The 15,000-nt window shown below is 44.1% G+C and overlaps 1 protein-coding gene across 4 annotated transcripts in view; it reads left to right on the top strand.

The window, feature by feature from the left end:
- pih1d1 (PIH1 domain containing 1) overlaps positions 1-13,037 on the top strand; it is a 41,088-nt gene extending 28,051 nt beyond the window's left edge. For all 4 annotated transcript variants that reach the window (XM_083649429.1, XM_083649428.1, XM_083649431.1 and 1 more), the window contains 4 exons: positions 3,175-3,204; positions 3,449-3,527; positions 8,789-8,932; positions 12,919-13,037. In XM_083649429.1, coding sequence (XP_083505555.1) covers positions 3,175-3,204; positions 3,449-3,527; positions 8,789-8,932; positions 12,919-12,954 — 289 coding nt within the window. In that variant the 3' untranslated portion in view covers positions 12,955-13,037. The remainder of the gene's footprint in view (positions 1-3,174; positions 3,205-3,448; positions 3,528-8,788; positions 8,933-12,918) is intronic.
- The last annotated feature ends 1,963 nt before the right edge of the window (positions 13,038-15,000 follow it).

Genomic DNA, 15,000 nt, shown 5'->3' with positions numbered 1-15,000 from the left:
TCTCTCTCTCTCTCTCTTCCGCTGTCTCTCTCTCTTCCACTGTCTCTCACTCCATCGCTCTCTCTCTTCCGCTGTCTCTCTCCATCTCTCTCTCTCTCTCTCTCTCTCTCTCTCTCTTCCGCTGTCTCTCTCTCTTCCACTGTCTCTCACTCCATCTCTCTCGCTCTCTCTCTTCCGCTGTCTCTCTCTCCATCTCTCTCTCTCTCTCTCTTCCGCTGTCTCTCACTCCATCTCTCTCTCTCTTCCGCTGTCTCTCACTCCATCTCTCTCTCTTCCGCTGTCTCTCTCTTCCGCTGTCTCTCTCTCCATCTCTCTCTCTCTCTTCCACGGTCTCTCCCTCAGCCCTTCTCTCTCTGTCTCACTTACATGGCTGTGTGCGTCTTCCCCACAAGATCCAATCCACTCCACTTGATTTATAAAGCACATTTAAAACAACACCATTGAGCAAAGTGCTGTACACTAAAAAAAACACACAAAAAGCAATCCAATAAAAACACAACTCCCATACTGAGTTAATCAAACGCCAAGGAGTAGAGGTGTGTTTTGAGGTGAGATTTAAAGAGGGGGGGTGTGGGGGGCCAGTCTGACATGCAGAGGCAGATCGTTCCACAGTTTGGGGGCTGATCTCCCCTGAGCTTAAGCGTTGCCTTTGGGACGGCCAGGAGTGACCGGTCAGTGGACCTGAGTGACCTGGATGGGACATAGGGTTTTAAAAGCTCTGAGAGATAGGTTGGAGCTAAACCATTTAGCCATTTAAAAGCAAACAATCAAATGTTAAATTGAATCCTAAAAGGTGCAGGCAGCCAGTGGAGGCAGGCCAGCACAGCACAGGGGTCATGTGCTCACGCTTGGTGCTTAAAGGGATAGTTCGGTTTGTTTGAAGTGGGGTCCTATCAGCTAGTGAGATACGCTAACTTAATTAGGTACAGTGGTCTTGAAGCGGGGCGCAGCGTCTAACGAGATCCGGCACCCAGAGCAGCAGCCAAACCAGCCTTTTCTCTCTCAGTACTGGGGGTCAACAACTAAAACTATAACTGTAATTTAGCCACCTAAAACAACGCCCACCTAAACAAATCGACATCCGTGTACATGCACGCTCTATTTTGACAATTTTCAGCGCTTTACTTTTCCGCAAAACAGCAGTTTCATTCGGCACTGCTTTTTCTCCCAACCGTACAACTACCGTATTCCTCAGCTAAAAGCCAGCTCAGAGCCGCAGCACTGGATTACTCCGCAGTTATTTGGGGGTAGGCTATTTTATTTCTCCCGGTTTGAAGACACAATAAATAGAATACACGGACGAAAATATGAGTGATTTTGATAGCGAGGATGATATGCCATTCACCTTGGTGACAAGAGGATACAATTATGAACCAGAGAGAATACAGAAGAGGAACTTTTGCAGAGAGTGAACAGGCAGAGAGATGCGCCTGCTGCCTAAATGCCGGGGTCCTGCAGACCTTTTTCACCATTCCCAGGATAAATTGTGGAAAACGTCCCAGACCAGAGAGGCCAGGTGACTTGTTGTCTCTAAAGTCAGTCAGTGTTTTATCTCTCTTCTAAGCCTTCCTGTTTTGTAAACCGCGGCTCTGTGCTCTGTGCAGGCTTTTAGCGGAGGAAGACGGTAGTTGTACGGTTGGGAGAAAAAGCAGTGCCGAATGAAACTGCTGTTTTGCGGAAAAGTAAAGCGCTGAAGATGGTCAAAATAGAGCGTGCATGTACACAGATATCGATTTGTTTAGGTGGGCGTTGTTTTAGGTGTTTTAGGTGGCTAAATTACGTTTTAGTTGTTGACCCCCCGTACTTACAGAGAAAAGGCTGGTTTGGCTGCTGCACTGAGTGCGCGGTCTCGTTCCACAATGCGCACTCACTCCTGAACACTGTACCTAATTAAGTTAGTGTATCTCACTAGCTGATAGGACCCCACTTCAAACAAACCAAACTATCCCTTTAAGACTCTTCAAGGGGTTTTCAAAGTGGGAGGCTCCAAACTGTTTCAGGGGAGGCTCAGTGAATTGCAGTGAAAAAAATATGACATTAGTTATTACATCAATCTCATAGAATAGCCTAAATGTGTGTGATTCGGTTAAAGAGATGCCTTCCTTCAATACATACAGCTGTGTGAATAGTTGTTAGTAAAGTGAAAAAAGTAAGTTGCAGATAGTGAAACTGCACATTTACGCCGTAAACAAATGAGAGCATAGTTGGCCTCCGTCTCAAAGGATCTCAGTGGGACTCGGCTGCTGAAGTAAAGGATTCATCAAATAAATACATTCTCAAAATGAAGAGCAGCTGCCTGCCGTCAGATGTTTTCTGTTGTGTTTTTGCTTTCAACTTTGAACATGGTCTTCAGCTGCCACCAAATGAAGGTCTGGACAACGTTGGCACTTGAAAGAACAGAGTCAGAGTCAGTTTATTTACCATTTGCAGTCGAAACTACATTGGAATTGGGGTGCAAGAGCTTAAAACATAGACACAAATATGACAAGTCATGACAACATAAAATAGCATATAAATAGACAGACAGTAAAAAGGTTTAAAAAGTAAATAAGATAAAATAAGAGAATAAAATAATAAAAGGAGACAGGTACATCTGTGGATAAAGGCCCGAGTCATCCAGCTCACTTATTAAAGTGCAGGAACAAACAAAGTGCACAATCAGACATAAAGTGCACAGTAGTAAAGTGCCTAAGCAAGGATTAATTGCATGAGAAGACCAGTATAAGACATCTTATACAAAAGAAAATAACAGAAAAAAGAGAGGTCTAGGTGTGTCTAGGTGGTCTAGACAACAGAGATCTACCGTTTAGATTTGTGATGGTTCAAACTACGCACAGCACTCGGGTAAAAGCTTCTCGCAAAGCGAGTGGTGGAGCATTTAATGGAGCGGTAGCGTCTACCCAGAGGGAGTAACTCAAAAAGACTGGCGGCCGGGTGACCTGCAGGGTCCCTGATAATGCTGGAGGCCCGGGACAGAAGTCTGGAGCTATAGAGCTCTTCTAGAGCCGGCAGGTTGGCACCAGTTATCTTGCGGGCAAGGAGCACTACCCTATTTAAGGATTTTCACTCCTTAACAGTAAGGTTACCAAACCATACAGTGAACGCTTGTGTTGAGCTTTCCTTTGGTTAACAGATGCTGCAATCTCTCACTCTCTGCCCCTCGTTCCTTCACAGGGAGAAGAGCTCCGCTACGGCTGCCACAAGGTACATCCTCTCCTCCGGCTCGTATCTGTGCTTTTTTAATGCAAACTCAAAGCCACTTGTCACATAGGGTTTAGATGGTTCTCTCACTTTCTCTCCATCCCTCTCTCTTCCTCTCTTACCTCTCGTCCTTCTCTTCACTTTCATCTGGTCCTCGCTCTCCCTTTTTTCTACCCACATGTCACCCCCCCCCCCCCTCTCTTTTTCCTTTCTCTACTTCCTCTCGTCTCTCCTGCTGTGCCTCCAGGCCAGAGTTCAGTCTGCTTGTGGAACCCCTGGTTGGTGATCCTGAGTACCTCATAGCAGAAATACAACTACCTGGCGTGGTGAGACATGCACATTTTTACCTTACAATGAGCGTGTATATGTGACATAGACTGGTGTTTTGGGTAACAAGCAGGCCAACATCTTTTATTTTTGTATTTTTATACAGATTATGAAAGTGCAGATTGTAAGCTTTCAAATGATGTGAACACATGAGAAAGAAACAATCTGGAGCACACGGTCACAGTTAAGGCAATTTAATAAGTGCAAGCAGACTAGCGTTTCGACACACAAAGTGTCTTCTTCAGAGTCAAACAGAGACATGGTGTAGAATGACTGGTTAAATACTCCCACCAGGATAAAACCAGTCTCTCATTGGTGGGGCATGGTTAGAGTGTCATCAAAACACACAGCCAATGAGAGGGTACCACATAGCCTCTGCTCAGGAAGCAAAACAGGGCAATACAAGACTGAATATAAGCAATGCATAGAAAAAAATGCATAGAAAATACTTGGAAATACTTACAAAATACAATCAATCAATCACAAATACAACACAGAATAATCACAGGAAGCAAGATAAACTGTTGTCTTCATTAAGACCAAAGGGCTCGATGGTGTTCAAAGTGTGGATCCAGTAGGCTTCTCTACAGAGGAGGTTCTTTACAATGTCGCCCCCTCTTGATAGTGGGGGGATTTTCTCTATCCCCCAGAACTTCAGAGGTTAGCCAGAGCATAATGACGTGCCATAGCATACTCCAAGTTTTTACTTCTTATGGCAGTCTTGTGTTCGCCTATTCTGGCCTTGAGGGCGCGCTTGGTTTGGCCCACATACACCAAGCCACATGGACATTTAAGCATATAATACACAACATGGGTGCTGCTACAGTTAACTCATTAAGTGCCATAGACGACCTAACTCGTCTTACATAATCCAGCGCTTAAGTGCCAAGGACGGACTAACTCGTCTTACATAAAGATTTTTTTTTTTTGACGGTGGGACATCAATCAACCCCTTTTACATCTTTGAGATAACTATTTGGAGCAAGAGCATGTGTGTAATCTATTTTACCGACCACTAAGTGGCGACAGAGACCGAGAGAAGTCACAGCCACGGGACCCAAAAGCCACAAAAGCAGCCGCCTCCCGCGGAAATGGCTTGGCGATTTTACAGTCAGAAGCCCGGACACACACACACAGAACGGACAGAGATCCCTTCCCCCCAGAGCCGCGCAGCAACGCGCGAACACACACACACACACACACACACACACACACACACACACACACACACACACACACACACACACACCGCGGGAGCAAGCTATTCAAGGAAATGGCGACGCGATTTTACAGTAATCCATTTCAGACTCGTCTTGCCCGACAGGCAGACAGGCAGGCAGGCAGCAGCAACGCGCTTCTGACACGCCCGCTGTTAGAGCCAGGAGGAAGGAGGAGAAGACACACGGAGGGAGGAGTTTGAATGAGAGGGGTGTTTCCTGTTGTTATGGAGGAAATTACTGTTCAAAACTATTGTTTAGAATGTCTGACGGTCTTACTGATGCCAAAAATGAATGGTTAAAGTGACTGTTTCACAAAAAGCCATTTATCTCTGAATAAATTTCCAGACGCTGAAACCATGCTGTACTCAACGGCTAATATCTACATAACTACTAACTCTGCAAACTAACTCTTTTAGACAGAGAAAGCACACATTCTATTAGTTATTTTTAGATGATTGATGTTCATGAATTCTTAACAGAAAAGAATCCTCGGCTGTTCTAAAATGAGCCAGAATCGTCAAAAACACCCCTGGCACAACTTACCTACAGGAATGAAAACATGGCTGGCATTCAATGTGTTAATGAATGAGTTTATTTTGAATTTTTTGCCTGTGCGCGGGTGTGTGAACTCCTTAGTGTCAGAGGAGTTTGAGCAGTGTGTGCAACGTCCACAACGGTAGAATCCAGTGGGCTGAGTTGGGAGCCAGGAAGGGGGAGCTGATATTGGGATGTCAGAGTGCACTAAGCCTAAGCACTAAGCACTAAGCACTAAGCACTAAGCACTAAGCACTAAGCGCTCTCTAAGGTTTCCTGCACGTCTGAAGGTGATGAGTGGAGGCTCGGCAACAATATCTTTGAGAGCAGGATCGCTTTTCAGAATGTCCCAATGTTTGAGAACCGTGTGTTTGATTTGATTTGCCATGATGTTATATTCTGTAGAGAAACAGACACGGGGAGGGGCTCTGCGCCTGGGGGAGGGGCTCTGCGCCTGGGTTTTTTAGAAAGGAGGGCGTGTCTGTCAGAGCACACTGCTCGCTGATAGGCTGCATCAATGCACCCTACAGCATATCCTCTGGCTTGAAAGCGTTCTTTGATGGCTTTTTCCTGGAAATCATTGTCCGAGCTGCAATTTCTGCGCAATCTCAGAAACTGTCCGCCTGGGATGTTGTTTATCAGCTGTTTAGAGTGGTTGCTATCAGCTCTCAGGAGTGTGTTTCTACTCAGTGGTTTATGAAAAATGGAGCATGTCATTTGTATCCTTGCTGATGGTAAGCTCCAGGAAGTTTATCTCTGTGAGGCTATGTTCATGGGTGAAAGACAGCAGATTGTAAGCTTTCAAATGATGCGTGTCATACTACATAAGTCAATTCTGAAAATAGTTTTATAACAAATTACAAGTACGTGATCCTAAAACTGTTGTTTGTTATATTGAGTGTGTTCTTAAAAAAAATATATACTGTATATATGTTTTTTCCTTAAAAAAAATCAACCTTTTATCCTTTTATCTTGCTTTGGTCGAGTCCACGGTTGTCTACTTGCACCAGAACGTGTCATATATATGCCCAAGATCCACGATTCATTTGAACAGCCATAGTGAATAATCAGATTGCATTTTAATAGGCATAGTGAGTAATCAGATTACAAAGGAGGAATTTGACTTTGTTCAAGTACGCAGTGCAGCACAGTGATCAGTATGCAGCACAGTGATCAGTACGCAGTGCAGCGGTCACATCAACAGCAGAAGATGGAGCAAGATGATAAAGTGCAAAGTAAAGCCCTGGACTCATCCCTGACCACGTAGACGCAGGAGGCTCTTATTCTGAAATAAACCAGTAGATTGTGTCATTTGTACTTTTCCATCAGACAATCAGCTGCTCAACACTCCCAAAGTAAACATCAGGGCAGTGCAGAGACTTCATTGCAGTAGCTGGCTGCATGTTTGCATATTATTTTATTATGTTCAGTTGTGTTCCATTGGACACAATGTAAAGACAATTTAAAGTCATTCACTGATGTAGACAATTTAAGTTACATTAGCTTTCAATTAGGGATGGGCCCGATCCAATATCGGTATCGGGTGCCGATACTGACGTAATTCACGGATCGGATTTTTCCGATCCACGTGCCATGTGCTAGAGACCATCCATGACTCAAGGTGAACAGTTGAATGAATGAATGATTTTATTTCGAGTGTTTAACAAAAAACAACCGAAAAGGATAGGTGAGAAGCCATAGGCTTATGGTAACCTACCCACTTACAACAACTCATTAATGCTCAATCAATCATGATAGAAGACAAGTAACAGTGCCATTCTATTACAATTAATGCTAAGTGACAAATAAAAGATAACAAATGGTAACCGATTGTTGCTAAGAAATGAACAATGGCTTAATGTAAATAAAGCAATTTGCAAGTTAATGAGACACGCCTCCTTTCCAGAAATTCCATTCCACAGTTTCCAGCACGCTAGCCTGTAACAGCAGCATGTCACTCTGAGCAGTGCGGGAGGCTGAGTGACGGGGCAGAACGGAGGTCTACACACACAGACTCACTCTCGACAGACAGAGCAGACAGACAGAGCCGCAGTGAACCAGGACTTTGAAAAGTTATAACATTACTAAGCAGAATGGATGCTCGTTGCCACGTTCGCTTGAAACAATGTGTCTAGACTCTAAAGATAAACACTTGTTGCTACTCTAGTGCTTTTGGCATTGTGCCTGTAATATTTTATATAATAAAGTAGCCTACAGAAAAATGTGGTGATGTGGTTATCATCACAACCCTAGTTATGAGATAGATAGGAGCCAGCTACAGAGCGCCCTTACCTAAAGCAGCAATGTCTAAATAGTGCAGAATCAAACAACTAGGCTATCCTTCTTTGCCTTGTATATTTACTTCATTTTGTCAGATTTTTGTAAGTTGTATTTTTCTTACCTTTTTATTCAATTGGCCAAATGTTTGTTTGTACTGTATATAAAAAAAAAATAGCTCTGGTATCGGAATAATATCGGTATCGGCAGATATCCAAATTCAGGTATCGGAATCGGATCGGAACTAAAAAAAATGTGGATCGGTGCATCCCTACTTTCAATAGCCATAAAGCAGATACACATAGTTATTAGTTATTAATCATAAATACACACACATAGATGCTCAAGTGACACAGACAGGCAACATAGACACACTCTGGCCCAGTTAGCTGCTGTTCGTTGTTGTTGTCTCCAGCTCATCCCTGCAGCCTTCAGAATGGAAGCCAAAACGGATGTAATCTCATGTGCGCTCTCTGCCGATAAGATCTTTGACCAACTGTTGTTCCTCACTGCACTCTCATTCCTGTATACCCGTCATGATGCACTCTCTCTGCAATCAATCTCATTACAAAGATCATGTGTAGGCTTAATACAAAGATCATGTGTAGGCTTAATACATTTTTATAAGATCATGTGTAGGCTTAATACATTTTTATAAGATCATGTGTAGGCTTAATAAATTTTTATAAGATCATGTGTAGGCTTAATACAAAGATCATGTGTAGGCTTAATACAAATATCATGTGTAGGCTTAATACAAAGATCATGTGTAGGCTTAATACAAAGATCATGTGTAGGCTTAATACAAAGATCATGTGTAGGCTTAATACATTTTTATAAGTCAACTTCCAGACTCCTGGCTCCAGTCATCTGATCTCAAGTGTTTTTTCCTCATAGATGTCACGGTCTGTTTCTGCCTCTGAGAGGTGCTTGTTAATATCGCGGATGAAGGATGCATAGTTCAATTCCATTGTACAACATTCAGCGTAAAGAAAGCCTGTGGGAGACACTGACATCTGTCCTCCAGGGTCCCGACGCAGACTCCACCCGGGTGTTATTAAATCACTGAAGACAAAAGCCAGGCGTTACTTTAGTGGATGTTAGTGGGTTTTTGGAGCAATCTGAAAGGGGCTATTTTGAAGGCTGATACCATAATATCAATATTTTGAAGCTGCCCATTGCAAATATTTGTACTGATATTGAATATCTTTTGCCTGTTTCCTGTCCAGCCATCGTCTCGCTCTCTGGTTCTGGACGTAGGAGTGGACCGTCTGGTGCTGACGGCCCGACCATCGCTCTTCCACCTCGACGTCTTCCACCCTCTGCTCATCGACCAGGAGAACAGCCGGGCGCAGTACAACACCAACACACAGGTAACACACACACACACACTATCACTCCATACAACACCAACACACAGGTAACACACACACACACACACACACACACTCCATACAACACCAACACACAGGTAACACACACACACTATCACTCCATACAACACTAACACACAGGTAACACACACACACACACTATCACTCCATACAACACTAACACACAGGTAACACACACACACACACACACACACACACACTATCACTCCATACAACACTAACACACAGGTAACACACACACACACACACACACTATCACTCCATACAACACCAACACACAGGTAACACACACACACACTATCACTCCATACAACACAAACACAGGTAAGATTTGTTACATTACAGTACCACATACAGATAGCAGACGCTACATACTCTATTCTACAGGTATTGTACAGTACAGATAGCAGACTAATGTTAATTTCGTCGACGAAAAATGTTAGTCGACTACCTTTTTCCCCAAGACTAAGAATGTTCAGACTGTAAAATGTAAATGTAGAATGTAAAATGTTCAGACTTTTAGTTTCATTGACTTTAAGACGAGACTAAAATACTTCAACTTTTAGTCAACTAAAACTTGACTAAACAAAAAGAGGATGGGGTTGACTAAATATGATGAAAACTAACAAGGACATTTGACACAGGACTAAGACTACGACAAAATTTAAAAATAGACGACAAAATTAACACTAATTATAGACTGTTTCTTCCCCTCAATGCAGCAGTTCAGGTTCCTGTGCTGCAGCATCATAGATGTAGCTGACATGTAGCTGTCTTAAAAACATTTACAGTAGTTACAACTAGGGATGTCACGATACCAAAATTATGAGTTCGATACCGATACCTGCCTAAGTATCTCGATACCGATACTGAAACGATACCACGGCAAAAAACTAAAACATCAGGAAAAGTATTGGAATAAATAGAGGGGACAAAACATGGAACTTAAAACTTATTTTATTGATTTAACAAGGTAATGCACAGCCATGTAGTCATTTTACTACATGCTGGTAGTACTGCCACCACGTGTGGCGCTGAACATGCTAGAACTTTTATTATCTAGTGTAAAATTAACATAATCTCTCCTGTAAACATATTTTAAAGGAATGTGAACCATTTAAACTTATAAATAATATAAATAAAATATATTTTCACACAGCTGCTACACTATTATAGCTATTTGTTTTATCAAAAAAAGTACTCTGTACTTGCAGCTCCTAAGCTTCATTAACATGAAGTGCCTGATTTATGGTTAATCTAGTAATATATATTATTTTCACATATAAATGTAGGCTATTGAAATGTAGGTTTATTATGTTGTGTATCCCCCCCCCATACATGTAGGCTAGGTGTTTTTTTACAATGAATTCGTATATCATTAATAATTGGGATTATTGTAAATATTAGGATAGGTGACATCAGATGACTGCTTACCATGTAAAAGCTTTAATAACACTGGCATTGAGAGCCATAGTGTTATTAAATATTGTACATGGTATGCAGTCATCTGATGTCCCCTCCCCTAAACGTTACATGTCATGACTTGCTCCTTCCTTGGCAGAGATCTGTGCTCCAGCACATTGCCTCGTGTTTTACTGTAAACGAGTAGGCTATTGTGACAAGCGAACTTTTTCAGTGAAACAAGTTCGCTTGTCACACAATACTCGTTGGACTTATTTGAGGGCATGTATGTTTATCGTTCACGTTCGCTAACCTGTCGGTCTTTAAACTCTTTGAACAGGTCGGGGTGCCTGTCGGCAAGATGTTTAGCCAGGTTCGATGTGTTTGATCCTTTCGCTTGCGTCACGTTGAAGCACCTTTTACACACTGGTTTGGATGTGTCCACGGGCTTGCCTTCGCTGTCGGCAACGTAAGCAAAATATTTCCATATTTCGCTTCGTGCATCTGCTTTTTCTACAAGCGTTGGTCGGCTTGCAAGACTAGAAGAAGCCGCTGCCATTTTCGCTGCGTCTGTCCTGTGTGTCGGGGTGCTGTAGTGAGGACTGAACGACTGTGCCCAGAGAGCGAGCAGAGAGCAGAGTCCTGCGCGGGTCTGATTTTCAAGACCCGGTTCCGCCCGGCCCCGCGACGTGCAGTACCGACCCCGCTCCGCGAACCCGCACATATGATCAATCAGTACCGCAACCCACCCCGCCCCGCAGACATGAGACCCGCCCCCCGACCCGGAACCGCATATATATAATAACCGTTAATCTGCAGTGCAAACATTTTGTAGTGAACCTAATGAAACTGCCACCGTTTCACACGAGAGGCGAACAGCAGTCTTTCTGGCCGAGACTCGTCAGCTGATGTACGTTAATTAGCTTTTAGCAGCTGCTAGCTCACTAACCAGCTGGATAGCTCTGCTATCAGACACACAGACAGTTACAGCAAGCAAAGTGACTTACCAGCTATTTCCAATATGTCCGGTATAATCCATACTGCCTTTATGATTGCTGTTGGAGGAACGTAAATCCACGTTGGGATGAGACCTCTCCACTTTCACGCTATCCATCCATGACATGTTCTTGCCTGTTGCTATGAAAACAGCCAGTGTGTATGTTTGACTGGAAGCTAACGTTAGCCTACTATATTATCTGTCCGACTCGTATTGTCTCCAATCAATCACCTTGACCGCAGCTGAGTTTTGAATGTTTTGTGCAGTCCATATAGCGTCACACATTGCACAGTATGCGCATACTTGAAACGATGCCGGTTATGTAAACAAACTGCGAAAACGTGCATCAGAAACTTTTCTCCTGTTCGAGTCAGACCAGCTGCCAGACACCCCCCCTGCCAGACACACCCCCCCTGCCAGACACACCCCCTGCCTCCATCTGAGTGCAACAGAAAAACATACAAGGCTCATACGTTGTCGTTGTTCCACCCGCCGCCCGTCCGCATTTATTAATTTTTACCCGCCGCCCGACCCACCAATTTACAGAAGTGTATTTTTTACCCGCCCCCCGCGTTTTTTTGCGGGTACCCGGCGGGGCCCCGCGGAACCCCGACCCGGTGCAGGACTCTGGCAGAGAGGGAAGAGGGGAAAGTCGACACGCCCCCACATGAAGCAGATAGTCAGAGACGAGCTTTTTTTCACTTTTCACGAGTCACCATTGGTTCAAGGCAAGGCTGTGCTGCCTTCACGTGAGGTGGGAGACAGGCTCTCAACTGTAATGCCGCTGTGTCTCTCTCCTCCGCTAACAAACACCACGGTCGCACACTGACGCAACCCATGACATTTTTTTAAGTATCGGTACTAAATTAACGTGGTATAGTATCCTTTTTAACGGCAGGGAACCGCGGTACCATACTAATACCGGTATACCGTGCAACCCTAGTTACAACAGAACCCACCCAGTCTTAGCTAAGGGTCTTATCTATATGTGTATGAGGCATTGTGTTCCCAAAATGTACAGCTACTTGCTTGTCTATGTTATATCCAGAGAAGTCTGAGTGCTTTCCACACAGCACAGCCAGCCTCCCTCCATTCTCCCCTCAGCTGCGGGCTGAGCAGGGACTGTAAATACGGTCCAGTGGTCGTTGCTACCGCCGCACACAGACACTGGCCCGGGTGGGCAGAGTCAGCATTAGCTACTTTCCCTGGGAAAGAGTTGCCAACACTGCTTCGAATTACAGTTACTAGTGCAAGTGCATCAGCAGATTCAACAGTTTTCTTTGACTAAAACTAGACTAAAATGTGAACAGTTTTCGTTGACTAAAACTAGACTAAAATACTTATGGTTTTATTTGACTAAGCTGAGACTAAAATGCTCAAACTTTTAGTCGACTAAAACTTGACTACGGTAAATAAAAACAGGATGAGGTTGACTAAATATCATACAGACTAACAAGGACATTTAACACGGGACTAAGACTAAGACTAAATTAAAAAATTGCCGACAAAATTAACACTATAGCAGACTCTACATACTCTGTCACTGGTTTCTTGTGCTCTCTTTCAGATTCTTACAGTGACCATGCCTGTGGTGTCTTCATGAAGCAGCAGACTCAACGTCAATACCTTGTTTTCTTCTGTTAAAGAATGATGTTAAGAAAATAAATCTTATTTTTATAAGCAGAAGCAGGTATAAGGTTTTATTAAGCTGTGTGTCATTTGATTCATGAATTGAACTCCCAACTATCAGGCATTCCAACCAGGTTAAACCAGGGCGTTTGTGCATCCTGAAAAGTGGGCGTGGCCATGTTCTTAACAAGGAGGTGCAAAACCAATGCTTGCAATCAATTCAGAATCATCAAAAAGCACTAGTCTCCTCCTCTGGTCCTTAAGGGCGCCTGTTCGGATGGAGGGGAACTGGTTGGAATAGCGTGAACCTCCCACGTGCTATGTCCTACCGGTGAAGCTTCCTCTGTCAGGTGAAAAGAAGCGGCTGGCTAACTGCCCATGTCTCGGAGGAAGCATGGAGCCAGTTTCGGCTCTCCCCAGATCGGCAGAGGGTGGAGTAGCAACCAGGATAAATAAATTACGTTAGCACTAATGGGGGATAAAAAAAATCTGGGGAAAAAAAAACAAAAAAAAAAAACACTAGTCTGACCTCACTCAGTCCAGTTTGACCTCACTCAGTCTAGTTTGGCCTCACTCAGTCTAGTTTGACCTCACTCAGTCTAGTTTGACCTCACTCAGTCTAGTTTGACCTCACTCAGTCCAGTTTGACCTCAGTCTAGTTTGATCTCACTCAGTCCAGTTTGACCTCACTCAGTCCAGTTTGACCTCAGTCTAGTTTGACCTCACTCAGTCCAGTTTGACCTCAGTCTAGTTTGATCTCACTCAGTCCAGTTTGACCTCACTCAGTCTAGTTTGACCTCACTCAGTCCAGTTTGACCTCACTCAGTCTAGTTTGACCTCACTCAGTCCAGTTTGACCTCACTCAGTCCAGTTTGACCTCACTCAGTCTAGTTTGACCTCACTCAGTCCAGTTTGACCTCACTCAGTCCAGTTTGACCTCACTCAGTCCAGTTTGACCTCACTCAGTCTAGTTTGACCTCACTCAGTCTAGTTTGGCCTCACTCAGTCCAGTTTGACCTCACTCAGTCTAGTTTGACCTCACTCAGTCCAGTTTGACCTCACTCAGTCTAGTTTGACCTCACTCAGTCCAGTTTGACCTCACTCAGTCCAGTTTGACCTCACTCAGTCTAGTTTGACCTCACTCAGTCTAGTTTGACCTCACTCAGTCTAGTTTGGCCTCACTCAGTCCAGTTTGACCTCAGTCTAGTTTGATCTCACTCAGTCTAGTTTGACCTCACTCAGTCTAGTTTGACCTCACTCAGTCTAGTTTGACCTCACTCAGTCTAGTTTGGCCTCACTCAGTCCAGTTTGACCTCACTCAGTCCAGTTTGACCTCAGTCTAGTTTGATCTCACTCAGTCCAGTTTGACCTCAGTTGACCTCACTCAGTCCAGTTTGACCTCACTCAGTCTAGTTTGACCTCACTCAGTCCAGTTTGACCTCACTCAGTCCAGTTTGACCTCACTCAGTCCAGTTTGACCTCACTCAGGCTGGTAGCATCACGGCCAGAGGGAGTGGTGACCTCCATGGCCTCTGTGTGATTCCCACCCTGGTAAGGAGTTTGTCAACAGATTTTTGCAATCTTCCCAAAGAGGCTCCTCCTTCTTTGTCCAAGAGCTTTTTAGACCGAACACGGCTTTTTGGGGGTTTAGTAACAAACATAATCTAATTCAAACCAGAGTTGTTTTGTCTCCATGTTATTAGTCTGACTGCCTGGAAGCAGGCTGTGGGTCTAAGCTCTGTCATTGGCTCTGACCGACCGGCTCTGCCCATTTATGGATTTCCTTTCTGCTCTCTGTGTGTCCAATCTGTCGATCTCAAATGCCTCCGCCGCTGTGAAACAACAAACGCTAGCTCTTTGTTGAAGATGTCAAGTTTCAACAAAGATCTGGATTGTGATTGTGCAATAAAGCAGGCTGCCTTGGTGCTTTCAGAGCCGCTAGACCAGAGTGAGAGTAACAGCTAGACCAGAGTGAGAGTAACAGCTAGACCAGAGTGAGAGTAACAGCTAGACCAGAGTG

Source organism: Poromitra crassiceps (genome assembly GCF_964638095.1).
Source record: "Poromitra crassiceps genome assembly, chromosome: 13".
NCBI lineage: Eukaryota > Metazoa > Chordata > Actinopteri > Beryciformes > Melamphaidae > Poromitra > Poromitra crassiceps.
This window is presented reverse-complemented; position numbering and strand designations above follow the sequence as displayed.